Below are 25,531 nucleotides of genomic sequence, written 5' to 3' on the forward strand. Positions count from 1 at the left end.
AGCAGTTTTACAAAGAATGTGAAGGTCTTTTTTCTAATGTATTAACCTTTGTAGATCCTGACCAAAGCCACTCCCAAACAGTGGATATTATATAACACTGTGTAATCTCTCAACACAACAAGCTGCATTAGCATCATCCTTGGGTATTACTGAAAGAAAACAAGGTGGGAATGTTTTTTTTTTTTTGGGGGGGGGCATTTAAACCATTTGAAATTTGCCTGAAATGGTGATATATTTGGGGTGAATTTTGATTTACTTAGGCCTAATTTTGTTCAAATGATTTAACTTAGAGAAACTGTTTGTTGGTGGTGAGTTTTGATTGCACAATACCAAATTGGCAATTTTAAGTGAAAGCGAATCTGTTCAAATCTGTTACAGTAACAATTTGTTTGAATCCATTTTACAAAATTAAAGTTGTTTATGTCCATTCCCACCAACTACATAACAATAAGTACTTTGTTTGACTTCATATAAATGTTACATCATTAATGTACCCTCATATTTATTGTTTGTTTTGAAAAAAACTGACAACCTAGGAAAAACAACATGTTATTAGGCATGGTGCTTCACTGTTATTTCATAGGTCAGTCATCCAGACCAGCTCCACAGGATAAAAAAGACTTTATGTCTGCTTCACCTGAACGGACACTGTTGGTTGATTGCATGACCAATCAGACAACTACATGTACATGGCACATATGTTTAAAAACTAGGCTGGGAATGAGGTTTAGAAATTCACAGGTATGTGGATCTGCAGATTACCAATTTTCTGAAACTGAAATTGTTTGAAAATCAGACTTTTTAATCAACATCACCTTGGATTGATTTTTTTTTCACAATAAGCTAGTGTGAAAGCCTCTTATTAATAGTCTTTGAAAATGAATGTAAGACCATTGATACAATTAATATAAAATTGTAGTTGAAAAATGCTAAGTGATTTTTTTATTAACATTGAAAGTATGGGGTTATCACTCATAATCATTCATGAATTATACTGAAATATATTGTTGAAGCCTCATCATAAAACTAAATTATTATTTTCAGTGATTTTTTATCAGGAAGCCTACTTCAGTACTTCTTTCAAAGATGGAAATGCATGTATATGCAAAATTATTGTGCCTGAATAGCCCATTGATTAGAAACCAATAAAGTATGTAGACAAATTTGAATAGATCACGTGGAAGCGATTTTTACAAATATTTTTGGTGTCCATTTTAATGCGGTCAACAATGCGGTTGGTACCCGATGTGAATAAGAATAATATGGGTGGATTCATCACTCTTGATTAAAAAACTGTGACTATTTCAGCTGTCTTGACAAAATACCAAATGATATCTGTTTGAAAAAAATAGTGTTTCTCAAAATACATTTGTTTATTTGGTAAATCTTTGTTCTTGAATCATGTTTACTGTTGATAATTTTGGAGTTTGGACACACACTTGATAACAACAAACAGACATGCAATCGTCTCATGCTTTGTCTTTAAAAAAAGTAACAGTTTGGGTCACCTAACTACACATCTAACAATTTGGTTGTCCAATGGTTGATGTTGCTATGGTATGTGGGTGAGTTTGTGGGTGACAGTCCCCCAAAAAAATTAAAATCAGGCAAAACTATTTTGGAATTCTTTGCTTGGCTAGAACCTTTCAATGCATATTAGTCTGCTTAATATGGGACACAATCCAATTGGAAAACTTGTGACCTGGCTTAAATTTTCTCTGCATGGGTTAAGACAACTATCCTTGTACAAACCCTCCACCAAAGGGTGTGTTTTTCAAGATGATTTGCTCACTACCAATGTAGCGCACAGGAATGTCACCTTGATTGTTCCATTTAGTTTGGGCTGTTATTGGGCTGGCCTCCGCAAATGCAAAATGGGCTACACTGAAGGGAATTCCTTTGAAATAAGGTAAACATTTAGACTTTAAAAAGCTTTGCAGTCCAACTCTACATTTTATACAATTGAAGATTTGTACTGGTGGAAGGTATGTAGAGAGACTGGGACAGGCCTATGTGATGTAAAATTGCTCATTTGAATTACTTGCCTAATTCACACTTCACACAAAAGTAAATGAAAAGCTAGTTATGTGACGGAAACAATCAAGTACCAGCTGTTTTCTAAATGTGATGCAAATAAATTCACACCGCTTTCATGACTTGCGTAAGGTATGAACCTGGCCCTAGTTTAAATCATTTGCAAAGAGAATGCCCAACAGTATTCAATAATACAAACAACTTTCCATATCAAAGTCAAAATCTGACTCAAATCACATTGCATGTAAAGTTTGTTTTTGTTGAAAAAAATAATATTTCTAATGTAACTGTGCCCATGTGTGTGATATGCTGACCAGTGTTGATGTTGTTTTACATTTAATAAATAAACAATACAGTAGTTGACAATAACATTAAAATAATAAGCCTTGACTCTGTAAACGTAGGCGTAGACATGTTTGTGTGTCATGCAATATGTGCAGTGTCTGGTGAAACATTTGATTTGATGTCTTACTCTTAAAAGCAGTGGACACTATTGGTTAGTGTCAAAGACTAGTCTTCACAGTTGGTGCATCTCAACATATGCATAAAATAACAAACCTGTGAAAATTTGAGCTCAATCGGTTGTCGAAGTTGCGAGAACATAATGAAAGAAAAAACACCCTTGCCGCACCATGGTCACACGAAGTTGTGTGCTTTCAGATGCTTGATTTCAAGACCTCAAATTCTAAATCTGTGGTCTCGAAATCAAGTTCATGGAAAATTACTTCTTTCTCAAAAACTACGTCACTTCAGAGTGAGCCGTTTCTCACACTGTTTTCTACTGTCAACCTCTACCCATTACTCGTAATCAAGAAAGGTTTTATGATAATCATGATTTTACTGCCTTTATACAATTTATGTAGAAGAGAAATTGCATCGATCCATGAGGTAAAACCTTTGACCAATTGGAATGATTTTAATAATTCTAACAAACAAAATATAAATAAAGTTGAGTAAGTGAAGACTGTTTTTAGTTTTAAAAATAGTTCTCCCTTTCCTTTATCATCAAGTATAAATACTAATCCTCAATTCTCTTTAGTAATAAGGGTTGTTCACTGGGTCTGAGGGACAAAACTACTGACAACACTAGTTAATATTCTCACCTGTAATTCACACCATGCAACTGCTACACCGGTTTCTGTGTCAAGCCCCTTGTAGACTGTCTTGAATGAACCTCTACCAACTTCGATGTCATATTTCATGAAGCGTCCATCAGGTGATTTATCTATAGCCTTATCATCCTTCTCCACTTCTGTCACATCTAATGCCTCCTCCTCTCCCTGCTTAGCAATAGCAGTGACGTCTGCAGTTTCACTTGTAATTCCAATGGGGACAGTTTGAAAATTTTCCTTATTCAAATCATTTTCGACTTTCTCAATCCGAAAAAGGGTCTCATTTTTTACAACTTCATCCGGTTCACAGATAGTAACTGATTTTTGTCGTTTCATGTGGCTTAAATCATGTGCATCCATTTCTTCAGTTGTGTCTTTGTCGTTTGTTCTTGGTGGGGCTTGCGAGTCTGTAGGTGGGGCATCTTTGGGGGTGGCATTTATCCTAAATTCTTCTTTCGGGAGGACTGAGCTACTGTGACTTGACTGAGGGCGCGGATTCTTGGATTCTTCGTTTTGGTCACCATCAACAACTTTACACTGGCCATTGATGGTGGACAGATTAACACTAGCGCGGGACTTGTGTACTGAAGCACTAGCAGGGTGAGTCTCACCATTTATGTGTAGTACAGTGCGATGAACAAAACCTTCAGCTTCGACAGGTTCAACTGGTGATGGACCCCTTGAGCTATGTTTTGCTCGCTCACCGGGTGAGGCTATACCATTGGAAATAACCTGTCTCTTCACTACACCACCCTGTAAAGCGGTTTCTCCTCTTTTCTCTCTGTCACTCATAATGAAGGGCGACTTATCACACTTATTTCAGGACATACAAAATGTATTAACAGTTAAGTTATGGATGCAGTTGCAGAGTAGAAAACCAGAATCAAGTCTAGTTTCTGAAAGAGCATAAAATCTCTGCTGGTAATGGACAGAACCCCTTGTCTGATGACCACACAAAGTCAAACAGACTACAGCAATAATTTGCTCCCTGGATGCAAGTTTACAACCTTGTTCAACAGAACTTGTCCATGTAGTTCATACATATAGCAACAGCACAAGCCGTTTGCGCAAGAGCAACTCGGCTTTTGAGGTCGACACGTCCAGCATGTCAGCACACCCGTGCATTCGTTAACGGTATCCATATTGAGAAACGAATGGAACAAATGTTCATTTCAAAAAACTCAAATGTTTACACCGGCACAGAGAACAATTCTGTGAACTATCGTTTCAAACGATAAGGATACTTATCAATTATTCTGTACTCCAAATCACCGTACTCCTTCCATTCCTGCCATGGCTAACTCCACGATTCTTGTGCACGTCACATAATGCACTCCATTATTTTTTGTACGCATCCAGTGTGGTGAGCAGATGACTGTTGTTGTAGTGGGCTACGTATTTAGTCGACTAAAATTATTCCATTAAACTTCCGGGTTTTACAAAAACTTTGACTCACCAACCCACAGAAACGACTGCTGAAGTACTAACTAAAATATATACAAGCCTTCTGTCCTCAAAACACGCCTAAAAGACGTAGTTTAAGCGCTGAGAACAAATTATTTTCCTCCTCAGCTGCCAGCACGTCGTTGTTACTCCATGTTTCCAACCGATATCGGTGTTGTAAAAAATACACACAATCTCGCTCGCGTTTTTTCTGACTGCTTTTCATATTAGCGGAGGGATATTGTTTTTTAGAACAGACACTTTGTGTGTGTAAATATCAGTTCAGAGAGTGAAATGTTTGCTAATGTTTGCATATTCTTTTAGAAAATTAATATTTGTTCAACAAATGTATCTTGAAATGCAGAATAAATACCTTTTATTATTTACACAAAACGCTTTTGGATCTATTTTTCACTCAGGTCACCGCAAAATATAATTTACTGCGTTTTTATCGTCTGCGCGCGTGTGATGTGCTCATCTATCCAACTGGTACCCAGCAGGTGCATTATAAAAAATATACATTTGACTGGTCCCTGTGAGACTAATGTATTTTGTATGGCAAGTTATATACAAAATTTACTGCAATTCTCTGCACACGTCGTTCAGAGCTACGAAAAAGAAGGAATCACTGCGAATAATATTGGGTAATTATATGTGGTTTAAATGTACTTCAATGTAAATTTTATGGATCACTTCGAATGGAAGTTTTATTTTTCCCTTTGCATTTACAGATGTGTCGATGTCAGAACTGACATTTTTTACGATGTCGTGCATCTCGCGTCCGAATCTGCTTTGTAAATAAACTTGTCAAAGTCAATTGAGCTCTTTACAATGTTGTTTTTCCGCCGAAACTTGAGGGCGCTTGTGTTAATTGATTGGTTAATTTTATTGACAAAAAGGTGAATTAGTAAACAGTGGTATTTAAATCAGAGTCCATGCTCCATGGTTGCACTTGGCTCTTTTGCATGTCGTTTCTAAATGTGTCATGCCACAATTTGACTACCAAATATACTAATAAACTAGACATTGTCCCCATATTTATTTAGCATTATTGCCAAAAAGGCATTGGGCATTGAGAGTATAAAAAATGACCCCCCCTGTCCTGACCATGGAAGGTCTGACGATGGATGATGGAGGTAGAAATAGTCTGACTGGCACGACCATGCCTTTTGCCTTTGCCTGGTTGCTGAACTGCACAATAAAATATAAATAAAATATTATAATAACTATTAGATTTCAAACCAAGCAACAGGAATTAATTTATAGAAGCATAAATAGCCTGGTTTATTAACATTAATTTTTTTTAGCATGTTTTGTTGAAACTCAAGAATGCAGTCTTATTTTGTCTACGGTAACCGTTAGTCATGTTAGTTGCGATGCCGGGAGGAGGGTTTTGTTATCGCAACTAGGTAACCGTAACCCTCTACTCTATAATCGTATCTTGACGGATGCAGACTGAAGGGTTACAATTATTGCAACTTCAATAATCGGGCAGTTCTTGGTCATCGTGTCTTTCAGTCAAGAGAATCAATGGAGTTTATTCTATCCAAAATTAAACCGTGGGTCATCTTTTAATGATTTTTAAAAACGTTTACATTTTGTAAACATGATGCCAGCACAGTTTGTAAGAACTGTGTGAATGTTTAAAATATTTCTGTCTGAAATATACATGAAAAGAGAAAACTGTCCACTAAAACTTTGTTTATCTTTTTAATAAATGTCAATTGCCAACCAAAATGAGCTGAATCATTAAAAGAAACATGCACAATGATATTACTTGCGTGGGTTACATTCATTGTTGTAAAGGTCAACCAACTCTGCTCTACTCTTATTATTGAGCGAGAAATAAGACTTTGGCTGCAAACATTAGATACTAAATTTAATCACATCATTGGTCTTTAAAAGTTTTTAACATTTACTCTCCTGACTAGAACTTGGATACAGTAAGTTTGGATGGCCATTCATAAATACCTAAGACAGTTTATCCATTCTGATTGGTCGAGAGGGCATCCTTTGGGGGTGTTTGAACTGATGATATAACACCCGTTAAAAGTCTTCATACATAATAATAATAATAATGAACCATTTTTGTAGAGCGCATATATCACAATCACAGAGAAGTCCCTAGCGCTTAGAGATGAAAACACAAGAGAAGCAAAAGTTAATAGAGATGTGAAGTAAATACAAAAGCAAAATTTAGTTGATAGAGAAAGAAGTGCTGAAGGCTATTGCAAAAATAAATGGGCGTGACACGCGTCGCGAGCTTCTTCATTCCTATTGGTCGAGAGCACCGGCTGGAACACTTGTGCAACATAAAATACAAACCAGAATAGTTTAGGGATCCCATTCTATTTGCATGTTTACATTCTTTTCAGTACATTATCAATTGATGAGAATGTAAAAAAAAAATGGTTCATCTATTTGAAAGAACAATCTATGGATTTTTTTTGTCAAAATAGATGGAGTTTTTGGCTGTACCACACAGGGTTCTTGTCATTGCTCACCATGCATGCCATGTAGTTAACTGCAGACTCTATGGTTGTTTTGGCGTTGTTGTTTACTTTTACTCAAGAGTCTTTAACCCTGAAAATGATAGTAGTCTAACAGCCATTGAGTTAGAGCAGTATCGCAACCCCCTCCCCTTTCAATCTAAGGATGGAGGTAGAACAGACTAACCAGGCAGAGAACCATGCAGTGGCTGGGTTTCCTGCCCTTGCCAATACAGTTTTGCTAGCATTGAGCATGGAGGTTTACCTGCTTTTAATATAAATGATCGCCTCGTCCATTTTTGACCAATATCCCTTCCTTACTGTAAACATTTTGCCATAGCAGACTAATACTGAAAAAAATGCTGTGTCAAGTCTGAGCTGTTTCCTTGACCTCTATGTAATATGTACATCAAAACTCCTCAATTTGGATTGGCAGCTGGAATCATCATTCATGCAGTTGTTTGAACAATGCATTCTTATCAGGTTGCAGTTTGCTTCAATCATCAATTTGTATTTTGATCACCTTCAGTGACCTCGCTCAGTTCATCAGCGAGCCAGGGGACAAACATTGTATGGCCTGTGATAAAAATTAACATAAGCTTTCAAATAATGTAGGAATAGTCAGCCATACATTTGACTTCCCCACATATAAATTTTGACAAGCCTGTGTGACTTTAAGGCACTGGACACTATTGGTAATTACTCATAACAATTTTTAGCATAAAACTTAGTAATGTGCAAAGGAGAGCTGTTGATAGTATAAAATATTGTGAGAAACGGCTCTCTCTGAGTGTGCAGCTTTGAGAAAGAGGTAGTTTCTCACTCAAATATTAAAGACTTCAGCTGACGCATCTAAAAGCATTTATGGGTGTTTTTTCTTTCATTATTCTCTTGCAACTTTGATGACTAATTGAGTCAAAATTTCCACAGAATTGATACTAGCCGGTCAGACAAACACATGAGAAGCAAGTTTGACTAGCTAAGAGCACTCTCAACTTATTGTTTGTACTCTTGTCTTAGTGCTGAAATTGACTCAATGGATGCTAATGATATCGTGAGAGTGCGTATTCATAATTTGTACCGCAAATTCTTTTTTTGAAGGGGGGGGTTGGGGTGATAACCCTCACTTATGAATAAAAAAAATTGTTTGATGGCTGCTGATAATTAATAGAGCAGCTGGATACTGAGTAAATGCAATGAATTGAAATTTGATATTGAGTATAAAGAACATTAGATAAGTAAACACTTACAGTATTTTTGTATACACAAAACATACTAAAATGTACTCTCAAATATTTCAAACAAATTGCATTAAAAACTGTGTGAAACATAGAGATGACACAGTCTAATGGTGCGTGTGCATTGTTACCAGCAACCTAATTTTAAATTATGATTTTATTAATAATGATGTGAACCCATTGGAGTTTTAGATTTAAAAACTCTTCTTTAATTACAAGCTACATGGTTTGTGATTCAGCTACTCTCCTTATTTCACTCCCTAATGAATATCCAAGTGAGGGCAATGTGCTTTCAATCTTGTTTTAATTTTCGTCCAGCAATCTGCATGCATCCTGCACTTGTCCCACATCCTTACACTTGATCCTAATATGCGATCAGCCAGCAAGAGAATCCTTCAAACCACATCAATGTCTGTTTGCCTAATTTACATCCAAATGAAAGAGCAGCTTGTTTGTCGAAGAAAACAAAACTGCCTCCATCTTGATGAGATGCGGATAATAATACTTCATCCCCTTGCTGGCTCTCCAGTAACAAGATATATCAACTCAACACCTAATGACAGTTGGTTTCTTAAATTACAGAGAGATTGCCATGCCATGTATCTGTTATGAAAACCAGACGGCTATAGCATGCTGAGCATCATCAGTAATATCCATAATCCACTCCGTTATTAATAGTAACAAATTTATTGAGTTATTCTCCTATTATCATTCAATGGTTATAAAGATACTTTAATTGCACTCTCTGTTGTCGTAGAAATTATTCTAAACGAAATTTCCGACCACCTTACAATCGGATTTAACTCTGATAGGAGTGTGTTTTGGTTGGGATCAAACCATCGACATGATATGCTTAGTATTGATGCCATTTGTTCGCCAATACCTTTGGCTCGAGGATAAGTTACCACAAGACGAATAACAACCAGAGCCTTGAGACAAGACTGTGCTCATCAGGACAAACAGCGTGCGTGGGATGCGTTTGACAAGACTGCATTTACCTACTGAATGTCTAAAGTGGGATTATTGGAAACTGGAAACTGGCCTGTGCAAGGCGATACAATTCAAGTTGATCACAGCAGAGCCACAGTTTAAAACATCTCCTCTACAGTCATTGTGATATTACTACCTGCTTGGTCGTTTTCCTCACCATTCTTTATTAGGGCACTCATTACTAAAATGGAGTTAAGTGGTTTCAGATTTCTTCAATGAAATTCAGTGTGATAATAAACATTATTGAAAGAAGTGTCAAATATAAACTTGACATTTCAAATATTATCAGAAGTGTTTTGAAGTTTTTGGGGTTGTTTGTACTTTTGGAAAGTTGTCTACATATCTAGTTGTATTGAGTTTCACTTTAAACACCTTCGTTGCAAATCAAAGTTGCATTCTTCTGTGTTCTCTCTTTTCTTTATTTATGCACACGTTACGTTGCTGAGAATGTTTTTGTGATTGCATGTTTGTTGTGATGGCATATTTTTTTGCATACAATTTTTTTGTTAGTATATCTTATTTACATATTTTTTTTTTACACAGGTTCCACAGACAAGTGTTGAATCAGACAGTGCAAAATTGATTCAGACGTTGTCAAGCAGCGATGATCTGAGAAGTGCTAGGGACAGCGGCAACAACAGCAGCACTGCCAACCTACTCAACGATGCTGAACAAAATCCTTTCATCATCAGCGCCAACCATCCATCTGGTACTCCGAACATAACGTTCACTGATTCTCTACCTTCGACCAGTCGTCCTTGTCCTCAGTCAAGATCATTCATCAACAGCGGAAGATCTATGTCGATGATCGTTCATCCAGGCAGTGTGCGCAGAAACTATGAACCTGTACAACAGGAGATGGAAAACTGCACAAGTGTACCAACTACTCCCGTCCCATCGGTAAGCATCGCAAACATCACTTTGTAGCTGCCCGAGAATAATTTCATTTTAGAATTTATTTGTAAAGGCACTGGACACTTTTGATAATTACTCGAAATAATTATTAGCATAAAAACTTACTTGGTAACGAGCAATGGAGAGCTATTGATAGTAGAAAACATTGTTTGTGAGAAATGGCTCCTACATAGGTAACATAGTTTTTGAGAAAGAGGTAATTTCTAACTCAAATAATAAGAGACTTCACCTGGAGCCTTTTTTTAGGAATCTGAAAGCACATAAAGTAAGGCAACAAGGGTATTTTTCTTTTCTCTTGGAATTTCAATGACCTATTGAGTCCAAATGTTCACAGGTTTGTTATTTTATGCATATGTTGGGATTTACCAGTTGAGAAAACTGGTCTTTGACAGTAACCAAACGACTGTGCCTTTCAAAAAGTTATGTACATTGTCACTGCCAGCCTGGCATGGGAAAAATTTATGGTCCACAATGACCCACAGCTTTGAAAAATGCTGGAGAGAACCCTGGTTACAAATGTCTATTTACATGTTGGCCTATTGGATTGTAATTTTAATAACATGGTTTAATACAGAAATAATTGTTCATTCTTAAAAATGCAACGATGAAACTTCCCTTAAAAGCAAAGTGGACATTTGTAATTTTCCCTGGAGTGCAATAAGCATACTGAATACTGGTTCCAATTAGTCCAACGGGGCCAGACTAATTGCCCCACTTGCCTCAGTTTGGTTTCATTGATTTGAACAGGGAAAAAAAACCAAGATTGCCGCACCATCATAATGCGCATTAAATGCATGCATAACATTTATCACATCAGCATTAAACATTGATGTCGCTACATCACTCTAGTCAGAGCAATTAGTAAGAATGCATAATGTATCCAATGCATCATTGGGGGAAAACACAGCGGAGACCCGAGTCCAATTTCATAAAGTTGTTAAGCAGAAAATACTGCTGGCCAAATTTCCTTGCTTTGCAAAAATTGAGTGGGGCACCAGTCATAAAAGTGTCAACTTAATGTAATTGTGGCTGGTAACTGGTTCAGCTAAGCAATACTTTTATATGTGCTTAGCAAGTTTTTGGTACTAACAAATTGGGCCCAGCTCTCATGACCAGGTCCCGTCTAGTTGAACAGTCAATCAATCAAACCTAACAGAACTGAATGATCGGATCAATTTGCTAATAACTGTGTACTTAACGAATTGACCACAAACTTCTTCAGGGTCAAGTCACCCGCTGTCGCTGTAAAGTTTCTACATTTTGTGTTCTCTTTTTTTTTTTTTTTACACAGTATATTGATTCAGATTCATTATTTGTGTTGCCAGCCATTCTCTCTGTCCCAGTCTAAATTTATACCAACAAAATCAATACCAAGGTTTTTTTTGTCTTTTGTAAAAAGGTCCCGATCTACCAATCCATAATTATTCACATCGGACTCAGTACCAATGGGTAATGAGTTTAATTTGGATCGTTCCATTCACTGTGCAGGGTTGTATGTCACATACCTCAATACAAAAACAATCTGTGTTTTTGTAATCAAATACTATTTATATATTTATGTATCATTTTTAATACTAATTGCAATTATTGTTTTCATCATACATGTAAATTAATTTCATTTACAGTACACAGAAAACAAAATGTACTGTGTAAATAAAGAAAACAAATATTTGTTGTGTGTAAAATAAACATAATTTATTATTGTTTACGTGAGGCCAATTCATACGCATGACATACTTTCCTCCATTAAATCAAATACAAAATGTACAATTTCATGCCAGATAATCTGATTAGCCATCCAAATTATTCACTTGCGAACCAGCGGGCTGCACTAAGACACACCCACCCATAGGGTCCACACGCGGTAAATGGTAGCTGCAGCCGGGGGGGCTGGGACTATAGTAAATAGCAGTAAATGAAGACACAAAGCATATTGGACCAACCCTCATTCATATGCCTTCAACCTTTGTCCCGACACCAGTGGAAATTCTACTGCGTGTGCTTGACACTCGACAGCGCACACTGGAAGCACATTTTGGTTTGCAATTAAGACTTTACTTCTTGATGCATAAATGATATGCATATAAGGATCATCCCGAGCTTCTACTAGCTCCCAGTATTTTGGGGGTTCCTTAAGGACTATGATTATTATGAGAACGATGGATTCACAGTGAGCTGAAACAGTCTAAGCTAGCTGATGATTACACTGTGATTTCAAGGCTGGTATCTTCAGATGGCTACACAAGTGATGCTGATGGAGGTAGTAAAAGGACTTAACTCATCTTACATTGATCCTTTTTTTTTTTTTGCTTTGCATTCTTGCCTGCGTGTAGCTAAATGACAGCATATTTTATTTTTGCACAGCGCTTATTTAAATAATATCCAGCACAATGGCTAGAAATTGTATTAATATTCATAAATCAGACTGTGCTTGATCTTGATATTACATTGATGGTGCATGAATTATTAGAATTATGAGTTTGTTATAGTTAAAATTCAGCAGGTGTTATATGGTAGTTGTGTTATTCATCAATGTCATAATTGATAATTCACGTTTATAATAATAATATTCAGGTGAGATTTATAAGCAATATTGGTTGAAAAGGATTCAGAGTTCTATTAACAATAATTGTTTATTTTATATAATGCACAAAATTAATAAACATGAACACATTTTTAATCAAGATGCCGTCAGTCTTAATTTACTTTAAAAAATAAACATGGGCTTCACCTGAAATGAGTAAAACAGTGTTATTGAAAAGCAAGTAGGCCAAATAAATAAATAAAAACATGCATTTTGTTGGAAGGCTTCAAATAAAGCAACTAGCTTTTAAGGGAATTCTGATGAGATTAAAAAGAAAGGTATTGGAATATTGTTTGGTATTAATTAAGATGTTGAGCCCAATTTTTACTCTTTTGGGTTTTTATTTCACTAAACAAGAAAGGATTCTAATAGAAAGTACCTTCATAATGTTTTCCCTGGATTGAAGCAAGCTAATTTTTAAAATCTGATGTTTGTTTTTCTATTAACAAAGTGAATTGTGTGAATTGCCATACTTGTTGAACAGAGTGCAGAGCTCTGTTGTTTTATTTTATTTCATTTATTTAAAACAATCCGCACAATGACTGAAATTATATATAAACCCATTTTGTGTTATTTTATATCTTCAAATTCTTCAAAATAAATGCGCCAGAGCAAAGCTCAAACATTTGCCATATGGAGGGAATTAAAGTAATTTCACTGCGTTTCAAAGTTTGTTACTACTCCCCTATGCAATATTTATTTCCAGCAAGAATTTTGTTTCATCATAATCACGGACTTCAGCGCTATTTGTTCTTCCCACAGTATGCTAAGCAAATCACTGTGGTATTGGCAAGTGCCAGATTTGACCTCTCCATGTTGAGAATTATTTCCAAATGGTGCGACAAAAATTCAACACTTGCTTTAAAATGATTTTCTATCCATTAATAACACTGTCTCTCCTAAAAGCTTTTTGTAGTAGAGTTGTTCTAGTCTATGACTGTTTGTCTTTGTCAGATAACTTTAACAAGCTTGTGCAGCAATAATGCACATTTATTTGTTGGTCATTTTTATGAGAAGAAAATTAAAGTCCAGCCTAGAATTTCAGAGTATAACAAAAACAATTTGCATAAACTATCATTACCAGTTTCACAATCGACAAAATGCATGGAGAGTTGGATCTTGGCTTTTCTCAGAATGTCTGGTTCATCAAGAATTAAGTAGTAATTGTTTACAGTGCTCTTTCAAAGTTTAACAGTAAACAAGTAAACAATTACCATAAGGTGTAGATTTGATGTTTTCAGATTCAAAGAGAGTTTTAAAAGGGTGTATGCAACATTGGTCAAATTGAAAATTTAAAGAAGATTCATAGATTTGCACATAACTTAGGTACATGATATTAAAATGGTCAAATTGGAAATTGTCCGTTTTAAATTCACAAGTTAAGGAGATTAAATTTGTTCAGGTTTATGTCATGTTTATGTTGAGTCACACAAAGTGTGGATACTGGTGGCAATTATCAATGCTATCCCTCGATACTCATTGATTTCAAAACATTGACAAACATCTTGATTTCTGTCTGAAATTTCCACTTAGAATATTCTCCTTGAAAGCAACCTAGAGTTAATATCACCAACGCCAAGAAAAATAATCAGTCGAATACCAAATACATCTCATTTATTCTAACTCCTTGACACATGTGCAGTTGCTGCTGTATGAATTGCTAATATCCTGCTTTTATTGGCCACATAATCTGGATGTAGAGATGTCACTGCAAATGCCAGACTGCGTTCTTCAGAAAAATATATTGATGCATTTATTCATATATCTCTACTAATCATGTTTTTTAGTCTGACGTGCAGTGGATACGACAGTTGGCTCTCGGAATAATTCCGCCCAGATTTTATGTTAATGTTATTTTTCCTTCGAGTGGAATGTCGAAGCAATGGCTAGATGCTTAGTTGTAAGGGCAATAGTTTTGACTTAGTGAACATTTTATCAAATGTTTCAAAAAGGTTAATCCTTCAAAATGAGCAGATTGGTTTTTGCAATTTCAAATAATGCATCTGGGCAAAGGCACCAATGTATTTTCTCCTTGTGGAGGGCACCCTATGATGAAATCATAAATTTTCACTGGATCATTTCAAAGGCACCAAGGCAATGTCGAGGGGGCATGAAAGTAGAAAGTTTGAGGGTAAAGTTTCTTGATGAGGTACAAACACATTATTCAGTCAGGAACCTCCAGGGGCTTCACCAAGGACCCGCCTCTCTCTAAAAATAATCACCAAAATGGCCTTCTCCGAACACCATAGATGAATGAATCATTTTTTTTATTATAGTGAACTTTGCCTACTTGGGAATAAGTAAAAAGGCACTAAATACCACCTGGCAAGTTGCCGAAACTAAAAGTAAAGTTGGCATGAACCGTCTCAAGTACAGCCATAGAGACTTGTTAATAGCTTGTAGTGTTGACAGTTAATAATATTAAGATATTTAAGTCTTATAAAGCGCAGGTATCTACCAATAAGGTACTCAAGGCGCTTAGTATACACTTTTTTCAGAAAGATAGGATATTGAAATTATGAATTCTGAGACCCATTTATGTAGTGTTACGGCGCATTCAGCAGCCTCTGCCAGGAACACCAGGCGAACCCCTTCTCTTAGTCTCTTAGTGATAAGTGTCACTGGGATCTTTACGTGCATTACACAATGGCTTTACGTCCCAGCCAAAGGACGAAGCACTATTGGCTAAGTGTCTCGACTCTTGAACCCACACTCTGCTGATCAGAAACACCAGAGCTTGACACTTGCTGCATGACTTGATTTGAAAAAGTTAATATAAATAATTGATCCCCAACCTGTATACCAGCCAATAGGAAGGTCTTTGAATTGTTAACTTTGACGCTAGTTCTTTATGACATATCTGCCAAGTTACTGGTACAATAATTATGGGTTGACCTCTACGTTTGCTTTGGTTAACTTAATCACATGTTCTCTTTGTGCATCAAAGTTGGTACTGAACGGTTGTTTTGCAAGTTGGATAGGGGCTGTCATGGTTATACAAAAGTAGACAAACTTTCCTCTTAAGATGCGTACAAACAGACCCTTGGGAAGGAGATTGCGCTGAAACGCTACTAAAATCACACAACAGTTAATATAAGCAAATCCAAAAATGTTGCAAAAACAACACCCATAAAACATCATAAAAACAGGAGGCAAGGACAAGAATTTAAAAACCTAAACAAGACAAGGTCCCAAATGATCCCCAAAGCCCAACCTGAATGGACTCTAAAGTAAAACATAAATCTGGTACACTCCAACTTGGAGGGATCAAACGGACTGCAGCTTGGACCAATCCATTTCTAGATTTAAAAATGAATCATTTAGATTTAACTTGTCAATGCTTAGTTCTTCACGCAGGAATGACAACAGAGGAAACAATAAAGTTTTTTTACCTGCCCTTTAAAAAAAGTTAACAGTCTTTAAGCCAAGATAGCTGGTTACGGAAGCAGGAAGGTAGCGTAATTGTAATCAGACCCTGTGATAAACCAAATCCTGTTGAACATTCAATCCAAGGCATTGCCTTTTGTCAGGACTGTCATTTTGTAGAATCACTTCCCCCACTGACTTAGTGGCGGACAAAATTCTGATCATTGTGGGAGTATTCTGGTCGGAGCTGACTTATAGGCCCTGCCAATTGAACCACAAGTTCCTGCCATAACAAAGACTAAGAAAGAAAACAAATTCCTGAAGATTCTCAGAGCATGCTGGTTTGGAAAGACAGGCTTGAAAAGAAACCACAAGTTCCTGCCTCAATGAAGTTAAAATTCAAAAGAAAATTTGTGCAGAAGGTGATGAGAGGAGTATGGTTGAAACCTTAGCCTGGAAAAACCACAAATGTTACTTGAAATAAAACACTTGGATAAACAGATCGATCCGGTCGAAAAGGCATAAGAAAACAAACTTAACTGATAATATTTGTCCTGAAAAGGCACTGGACACCATTTTTAATTACTAAAACTTTAATTTTTAGCATTAACATGTATTGATCAAACTGTCCTAAGCCCAGGCTTTTTGGAAAGCCTCTGTTTAAACACCTTTTACATGAGGCAGCGAAGATTTCCCTTTACAGCAGAGCAAAATGCTCTACAAAATGTATATAAAGCTGGTACTCAAAATCACCATTTGCTACTCGGTATTATTAGCATTCAGTGTGCACAACAAAGTAAAAGTTCAGTGTATTTATTTTGCGATGCCAAATCATTCCCTGGGAGGTATAACATCAGATTTATTTCTTTATATTTTTCCTAGAATCCTGCTCCACGTGCTATAGACTACAACATATATGCAACAAAGAAGACTGTATGTGAGGGATTTCTTGCTGTCGCCTTGCTTATGGCCAATGCCTCCCAACTCAAGAGCCTTGTCAGCGTGGGCGAAGAGTTTCGATTCTTCCGCTTCGTCACCGCCCTCATCGTTATCTCCATCACGCTGCAGCTCATCACCGGTGTCTTCCTTCTCTTCCTCGGGCGCGACAATCTCAGCGATGTCTACCGTCAACGGCGTCTGGACCGCATCAACAACTGGACCACGGGGTTGGTGTTCACCATCGTGGTCATCAATATTTTCATCGCGGCGTTCGGCCTTCAGAGCTGATCTGTAGAGGAAGGCAATCGTGGCAGGAAGTCCATCAGAGTGGCAGGTTATAAGGCACGGGTATTTTTGTTTTACAGGGTTATCAATTATTAGATTTGGCTTCAGTTAATGACACAGTGACTTCTGTGTAGTCATTATGAAATTAGGGCACCTATGTAACCCTATCTCCCTTGGCAGTTGGTCAGAGAATCTCTTTTATATCCAGCTCAACTCGACATGACAACTTAATACTCAAACCTTTACACTTTAACCCCAAGCCAAGAATTTGCCTTCCTCAACCAACTGTGTACTGTTGAATCCATCAAAATCAATATAAACAAAACCAGTGAATGGTTTGATTTCTTTGCTTGTTATTCTACAACCTGGTATGAATATGCACGATGATATGTTTACTCATTCACCCTTTTCATAGGCCCTTTTCACATGAGAGCAATTTAACTGGGGTCTCTTGCTTTATTTTAGCATTGTCGTAACTTTTTATAAATTGCACTTTGTGTGAAAGGACTGTCCAAGTCCCTAGTGAAATTTTCTTCAACATGCTATTTTTGTCAGAGGTTCAGACCTATGTCCTCTGTACATAATTAGGCTGGTATGGTATTTTACCATCTAGATGCAGCAAGGCTAAAAGTGCATTACACCTCCCAGCACCATGTTCATGTTGCCACTGTGCTTGAGGGTGTTTTTTTCAGTAGGCAATTCCTTAATGCGCGGACATCACTTAAACTCTATGACAATGATCAGAAATGCATGTCGTAATTGATTGAAAAGCGTGTTATTTCACAGCCAGTTTGGTTCCTTGGTTAGTAAATGGCATGTGCATAATCCCTGCTCTGTAGTTTAATTTGATAGAATCTATTCATCTTTGTAAAGCACCTTCAACAATAAGGTGTGGCATATGTGGATGGTTGACATCAAGTCACACTGTTCTCCTTGAGAGGCTGTGGGGGAAAGCTTTGCATACCTAGACATACTGTTGTCTGTTAAGGGTGTTGTCCAGATGGGTAAACTGACCAGAAAGGGAGACTCACTGACCCATGAAGAACCAGGGTCCTCCAACCAGGGCATTGCACTGAATCGGTCATGGGTGATTGAATACATAATTCTGGGAATCAACAAGTCCTTTGATGATGGGATAGAATTATTTTTTTTTATGGAAAGAGTATCAGGGTTTTTAAAAATAACAGTTAAGTAGTGCAGTTATTGTCCAGCACTCTTAATTGAATTCAGTGGGGTGTGACTTGTGTTGTTCATTCATCAGTTTAAAGCTCCAACCAAGGTTTATATACACCCTGCCTTGGATACTGCCTTGCTTTGTTGGTGAATCTCTGCAGAGCATAGAGCATAGAGTAAGGACACTAAAGGAAAGCCATAGAGCAAAGGCCTTCGGAAAAAAGTAGCTAAGCACAATCAAATGTTGCTTACCAGGATGAGGTTTACCAGCCAAACAACCATTTCAAATGTACATTGTGACTGGTATCCTTATCGTTTCTGCTGAAACAGATAATTGCCATGCAATATTTGTTGCTTAAGCACCTCTATGAAATTGGGCATAGTGCACACTGGTCCATCCACAGAAAACTCCATGGTAAATCTCTGTAGAGCTTGGGGACTCATATTCATTGATATCCTAAATTGGACAAATCCACATATCTATCTAAAAGGGGCAGATCTCAGAGAGTGTTTTATTGTTTTTTCTAAGGGCCAGAAAATAGCTTGGTCTGTCCGATGAGAACTCTTCATGCCTTAGACAAAAAAACCAAAAGGAAATGACCGATCACACTTTACTTGTGTACAGTGTTTTAAAGATTTCTATGGCACTGTTTTGAAAAGAAAAAGAGGAAATCCGCTGAACAGTTGCATACTTGTGTATTGAAAGAAACACTGATGCAACATGGAACAAAATCTGATGGAACAAAATCTGATTTTCACATATGTAGGCAGTGTATTAGTAAGCCTAAATCCTTTAAGCTAGCTCAAATGTTTACTATTTTGGAAGTGCTTTGTACTACTAAGTACTTGTGTAAAATCCTTGCAGATGAAAAAAAATACCACACAGACACAAAGGAAAGCTTGTTTTGTCCATTCCATCCCTTGCTTACATGTATATCCTTCCGTCCAGCCCAACGTTAAAGGCCCCTGGATGGTCTGGTACCCAAGATTAACTAATAGTGGACCCTGTTCATCTGTGACCTTAATTAATCTGTCTCCAGTCCTACTTGGGTACTCTGACTGTAGCTTTAAATACTTTTCCATATTGTTGATCTAGCTTGGTTGATTTTTGGATTTGATTTTTATAGTTTGGGCCTTGAGAGAAAGTTATCCTCGGACCATATCAGAATTACGTAGTACTTATACATTGAAGTTGTTTTCAAAAAAATCTGTCTGTTTTAGTGTGTAATCGATAAATTTTATTCAATTTGTTAAATAATTTTAGAAAGTTATTTATTGAGTCTATGTAATTATTATGTAGTATTTAATACACCTATATTATATTTTTTACATGATTTTTCTTGTATTTGTAATATGTACTGAGATATGTGTGACTAGAGTTTTGGAGTTACAAGCAATGGTTTTCTAACAACAGTTCTGTAGCCTAATTATGCCAATCTGACAGTATTAGGATGGATCCAAATACAAACAACTCAACAAACACTATGTATTTGTACATGATAACGTTTGAAACTAAAACACTTTTTTAAATAATATTTTCAGTCTGATTTATGTTTATCAACATTTTGTTCATTTAAAGGCAGTGGACACTATTCTCAAAATAATTTTAAGCATAAAACCTTTCTTGGTGACCAGTAATGGGGAGAGGTTGATGGTATAAAACGTTGTGAGAAATGGCTCCCTCTGAAGTGCCATAGTTTTCGAGAGAGAAGAAATTTTCCACGAATTTGATTTCGAGACCTCAAGTTTAGATCTTTCATTATTATCTTGGAAGTTCGATGACCGATTGAGCTCAAATTTTCACAGGTTTGTTATTTTATGCATATGTTGAGATACAACAAGTGAGAAGACTGGTCTTTGACAATTACCTATAGTGTCCACTGCCTTTAATGAAGGTACTGCTTCACTGGATCTAGCAATGCCCTTGATATTAATAGAATGTTTACAGGCAAGGTTTAGATTTCATTGAAGGTAAAAATATTACTTGGAGAAGTAACGTATCCAAAGTCCTAAACCTAATTGGAAGTTGAGAACTCACAAAGTGGAAGTGAATGCAAAGAAACCAAAAAAAGAGAAGGTTTTTTTAAAACGTGGCTCAAATTAAACATGAGGAAAACCTCAGTTGAATAACACACTGCCATTTCCCATATAGACAAGCACACTTATCCGAACCATTCTTTTCTTCTAATCACAAACAGCAATTATCCACTTTTGGGGGGATCGGCTTGTTTTGAAGTTGAACCGTTACTTTCTGAACTACTTTTGATCGCAACACGCTGGTATCAGAAGTTCATAAAGGTCACGCGGTGCTGTTAGTCTCAGGGGGGCGTGATGACACCGTGTGACCCACTAGGCAACCAATGTTAAGGGACATGTTATTCAATGTGTCATATCCTCACACACTCGTGCTACCAACTACTACCCTTGCCACCTGCACCAATCAATGGGGGTATAAGGATGGCACTTGCTGGGTTATGTCACGGGACAAAGAAAATTACTCAATGAAATTTGCCTGACACCCACTATCAGCACAGGAAATACGGGGGTGGGTTCGGTTTGACCAAATTATTAGAGTGGAGAATTAAGGCTTAGGTCTGAACTACAGTTGGCTCTTGTAATAAAAAGCACTGTTAACAAGAGGTTCTGCTTATAAAGAGTACACTCTAAAGTACAGAATCTCATTTCTGCTGTAGGTTTCTTTGTTTTGCTGTCCTCTTATAACAATGTTCCTCTCTATAAGAGGTGGTTTGACCAGTCCCAGGGATCTTGTTATAACGCGAGTAGACTGTACATGTAACTGCTTCGGCTGTGGCTATATGCAGATTGCTGAAAAGCCCTGTTGCTGTAGTTAACAGGCATAGCCGTAGCCAAGTGGCTTCATTCGTACGCAATGGTGTATTGAATAGTACAGATTCAACAAGGGCTGGGTAGCATCATGGAATACTAAATAAGGAAGTGGGAAGAACTGAAAACAAGATTTGTGCTGTCATGAGTTTACAAGTCTTGTTTACTGACTGAGTGTTTAGGTTGTCACACACGCTACACAATTTCCTTGATAATAGTTTTAACTAAATTCTCCTCACCAACTTAACGACCTAGTTATACAGCCATCATAAGTCAAAAACCATATTGCAATAGGCACCGGATAACCTGACCTACTGACTGTAAAAAATCTGTCACTAATTTGTTTTTATGGCTGGCCTCAAAAAAACTGCTACCATAACTGGTGTGACCTGACACAAGAAACAGAGTGGCGCAGTAAAAATTAATCGCCCAATGTTTCAACCACGATAGTTGTTGAGAGTTTTATTTATTTAGTATACTGAACAAGAGTACCAAAGAAAGTTAAATATTTGCATTGCTATTAACGTCATCAAAAAGCTAACAACACCAGTACTGTGAACATTATTTGTAAAGATGCGATGCATGCACTACACTGTACGTAGAAAGTTCATGAAATTGTAAGTTGCATGCGTGTATGGACTGCCAAGACGAAAATGATAGTGAAGTTCAAATATGATTTTGTGCAATATTTATAGTCATTTTTAGATAAGAATGAAGTTTTGAAGCATGGAGGGTGTTATCTAGTGGAGGCATGATCACGGATATACATGTAGTCATATTTTTAGAAATAGAAACCTAAATGAGAAGTGCATGCAACAGATGTGATTATAAACGGTCATGGGTATTGTGAAATGTTAAGTTGTATTGTACATGAGAAAATAGAATAAGCTGTTGCAAACACAAACTAACCAAAAGGACCTATGGTTTAAATGCAATTTGTGGAGGCCTGATGTTTCCACCCTAGCAGAGTCTTTCTTGAACCTTCGAGAAAGACTCTACTAGGGTCGAAACGTCAGGCATTCCACTATTTTTTGTATAACGATAAGGAAATAGGTGTAAATAAAGGACAAGATACTTTATGAGTTGACCCAAGCTAGAGATGGTAAATAATAGTGTAATTCCATATTTTCAAATTTAGAAATTGACCAAAATTACCATTGTTGGTGTGAACTGTAAGTTAAGTATACTGGGAAACTGACTGTGTGAACAAAGACAAATTTAGAGGAGAATTCTGAATCATTCACAGTTTTCTTGCACGGACAGGAAACTTATAAAATTATTTATGCAGTCTGAAATTGAGGCCTTTACTTGCTAGAATAAAGTATCTTAATGTGTATTCAGCAGCTAAAGCAGATTTTGTAAAATCAGTATATTTTATATAGTACTAGTGGAAATTTCCCCTTTTTTCACCCAAACGAAGGATTTTTATAATTAGAGACCAAAGATTGAAAACTGAAATGAATGTGCTTCTTTTTGAAAGAAGTTCTTTTTTTTGCGTCCAAAATTAGGAAGAATTTAGAGATAATGTAAACAAAGCCAACGATGTGGAATTTAGAGTATTTATTTTACATCTTAAAGTGACGTTATCTTGCGGAAACGAGGTTTTATCTTTTTTCTCTTTTTACTAAAAGTTACATCATTGGTACACAAAGCTAAGCTCAAAACAAACAGCTACGGCTTTTGCCATTACAGCCATAGATATTTCAGCCATAGCCGAAGACAGTAACTCAAACATGGGGTTAGTATACATGTACAATGCTTACAACAAAACTGGTGTCTGTTTATTTATTGAAATTTGTATCAAATCTGTCTTCAATCCAGAGCTGTACAATTTTAATTTAGATCATTAGTGTGCTACCACCATGGTCTATCCCCTTTGTCAAGCAATGTTCATCCATCTCATATTCATTAGGGGCCAGACTGGTTCTCCCTCCCAGCCTCGGTTTGGACAACATTGGCTTATAATCCGTTTGCTTGTTAGATTCGAATAATGTCTGGTAGAATGGTACAATGACTTGCTTGGTCACTATGTATTGCTTACATTTGAATTCTCCGGCTATTGGACTATTGAGACAGTTGTTGTGTCAAATGGTTCGGCCTGTGGTTTGGGGCAAGCCCTTGCATACATTAACAATCTCCACTGGTACCATTTATGCCATATAGACACATCCATTCAGAACTGTAACGTAAGGTTAATCACGGTCTTTTACGTTCCCGAAAAGCTTGCTCCTAATCAGGTGACATAGCAACTGTATTGATAGTCAAATTTAAGTGGTGACTTATGATCAAGCATGTCATTGTACCAGACAATATTCAAATCTAACATGCAAATGGCTTATCAAACGAGAGGAAAGTAATACGGTTGTACTAAAGAATGTACAAATAGAACCAAGAGAATGATGATCCAACAAAAAAGTCCCGCAGAAGAGAAATTGTTCACACTGCGTTCTTCAGGTTTTATTTTTTTAGAATTTAGTTCCTTTTTAGTAACAATTTACACAGTATTAATCTTAGACCACCAACCCACACAGCCAGCCAGCCAGCCACGCTTTGCAATCCTTCCAGCTAATGAAAAAAAAATGTATTTTTTAAATATTAAAACTTGCCGTTGTAAAATAAATTTTTGAATGTTGTGCCATTGATTGACGTTGTTAGCATTAACTACTCAGTAAATCATATGATGTGATTCGTACATGTCATTATTTTGGTCTCTAAATTTCTGTAATACTTGTATTTTTATGTGCATGGAAAAATTGATTTTAAGTGAAGTTCATGTATGATGTGGTATTTGTGACATGAGAGTTTTTAAGACTAGTTATTACTGATTTACAATGGGGGGGGGGGGGGGCGAACAACCAGGGGCAACCACTCTCCAGAAGTTGTCAGACTTTCAAGCCTTGGTTGCCAAATGATTAATGTTAAATCATGCAGATGAAACCGTATGTCTTTGTTTGTTGACCAAATCATTGTTTTTCCTTCATGCGCGCTTATTTGTATAAAAGAAAAAGGGTTTGTTGCTTTCAACAGTATTGAATACAGTGGGGTTCTGCTTTATCGGCACAATAGTCGGTCTTCAAATAATGGAGAATATTGGTGAGGTGGCAAACTTTATACCATGCATCCTCCGCCAAAAAAATGCCTTTGCTACGCCCCTAGTCTACAATATCAGTAGTGCATGTAATTAAATGTACATAATATGGATTATTTGTGGCTTGCTAAGTTGTAGAATATTTATTAGATAACAATCATCTTGGTTTCACTTAACACACAAATCAATAAGAACCGAAAATGACAACCTCATTTTCAGTGGTGTACAATATCGTGGCGACATTTCTTCCCCCAGCGTTGTATGAATTTGGGAGAACAAAACTCCATAGATTGTCTATGGACATGCACTTTAAAAACAATCTTAGAACTGCCATTGAATTGTTCCTCTAACACTCTTTTAGTTACTTTTATTAACTTATTTATGAAAGAGTACACACTTTTTGCATTGATTTAATACTTGAATATAGATAAAGAGATAAGCGTTCACACGAGGAGCAAGCAGGCTGTTTGTTTGTTTCCATGCTAAAGGTCATAAAAAATGTGTAATATTTTATTGATTTGGAGTTTAATTGTTTTTCAACAATTGTAGATGACTCACACCCTTGTGCCATCTGCTTTTTATGTACCGTTTGTTTGTTTATTTGTTTTTATATATGATTTGACACAGTGTGTTGAAAGTAGTGTTGAATCATTTGGATAGCTGTTCGATGCTAAATTATTAAACTGTCATTTTAGTCACGTCCGAGCATTCTCACAGTACAGATAACTTGAAGGCTTGCCCGTTTACTTTTCAAAGATTAATTGTATATTTTATTTATTTTAATATCAATTTGATAGAAAAGTTATCATTGTTATTTCAATTGAGATGTTTTTAAAGGTATTTATGGTTGTCAGATTAAATAGAAATTGCTTGAATAAATTATAAAATAACAATTTGAAACAAAAGAATAGTTTGTTCTGTCTAATTTCCTGATATTTTGGTGTTGAACAAAGAAAAGTTTACTACAGCGGGACTTAAACTGTGACCTCCGGATTATAATGTGCCAGGGCTATACTAACTGAGCTATGTAG

General features: G+C 36.6%; 2 protein-coding genes across 3 annotated transcripts in view; one reads left to right on the plus strand and one right to left on the minus strand.

The window, feature by feature from the left end:
* LOC139954521 (uncharacterized) overlaps nucleotides 1–4,743 on the minus strand; it is a 66,469-nt gene extending 61,726 nt beyond the window's left edge. The window contains 1 exon segment of the mRNA XM_071954363.1: nucleotides 3,138–4,743. Coding sequence (XP_071810464.1) covers nucleotides 3,138–3,938 — 801 coding nt within the window. The 5' untranslated portion in view covers nucleotides 3,939–4,743.
* A 5,235-nt stretch (nucleotides 4,744–9,978) lies between these two features.
* LOC139954525 (ninjurin-1-like) lies at nucleotides 9,979–25,384 on the plus strand. Of its 2 annotated transcripts, none has more exons than XM_071954366.1 (2): nucleotides 9,979–10,206; nucleotides 17,054–25,384. In XM_071954366.1, the coding sequence occupies exons 1-2, from the start codon at nucleotides 10,105–10,107 to the stop codon at nucleotides 17,396–17,398; spliced, it is 447 nt and encodes a 148-aa protein (XP_071810467.1). In that variant the 5' UTR covers nucleotides 9,979–10,104; the 3' UTR covers nucleotides 17,399–25,384. The 2 variants fall into 2 exon arrangements, with proteins under 2 accessions (XP_071810467.1, XP_071810468.1); XM_071954367.1 differs by lacking the exon at nucleotides 9,979–10,206 and adding an exon at nucleotides 12,200–12,481.
* Nucleotides 25,385–25,531: the final 147 nt, after the last annotated feature.

The sequence above is a fragment of the Asterias amurensis genome, chromosome 2 (assembly GCF_032118995.1).
Source record: "Asterias amurensis chromosome 2, ASM3211899v1".
In the NCBI taxonomy this organism is placed as follows: Eukaryota; Metazoa; Echinodermata; class Asteroidea; order Forcipulatida; family Asteriidae; genus Asterias; species Asterias amurensis.

Coding starts and splice junctions, on each gene's coding strand:
- LOC139954525 (XM_071954366.1), top strand. CDS start 10,105: ATGTCGATGATCGTTCATCCAGGCAGTGTGCGCAGAAACTATGAACCT. Junction 10,207..17,053: donor CAACTACTCCCGTCCCATCG/GTAAGCATCGCA, acceptor TATTTTTCCTAG/AATCCTGCTCCACGTGCTAT.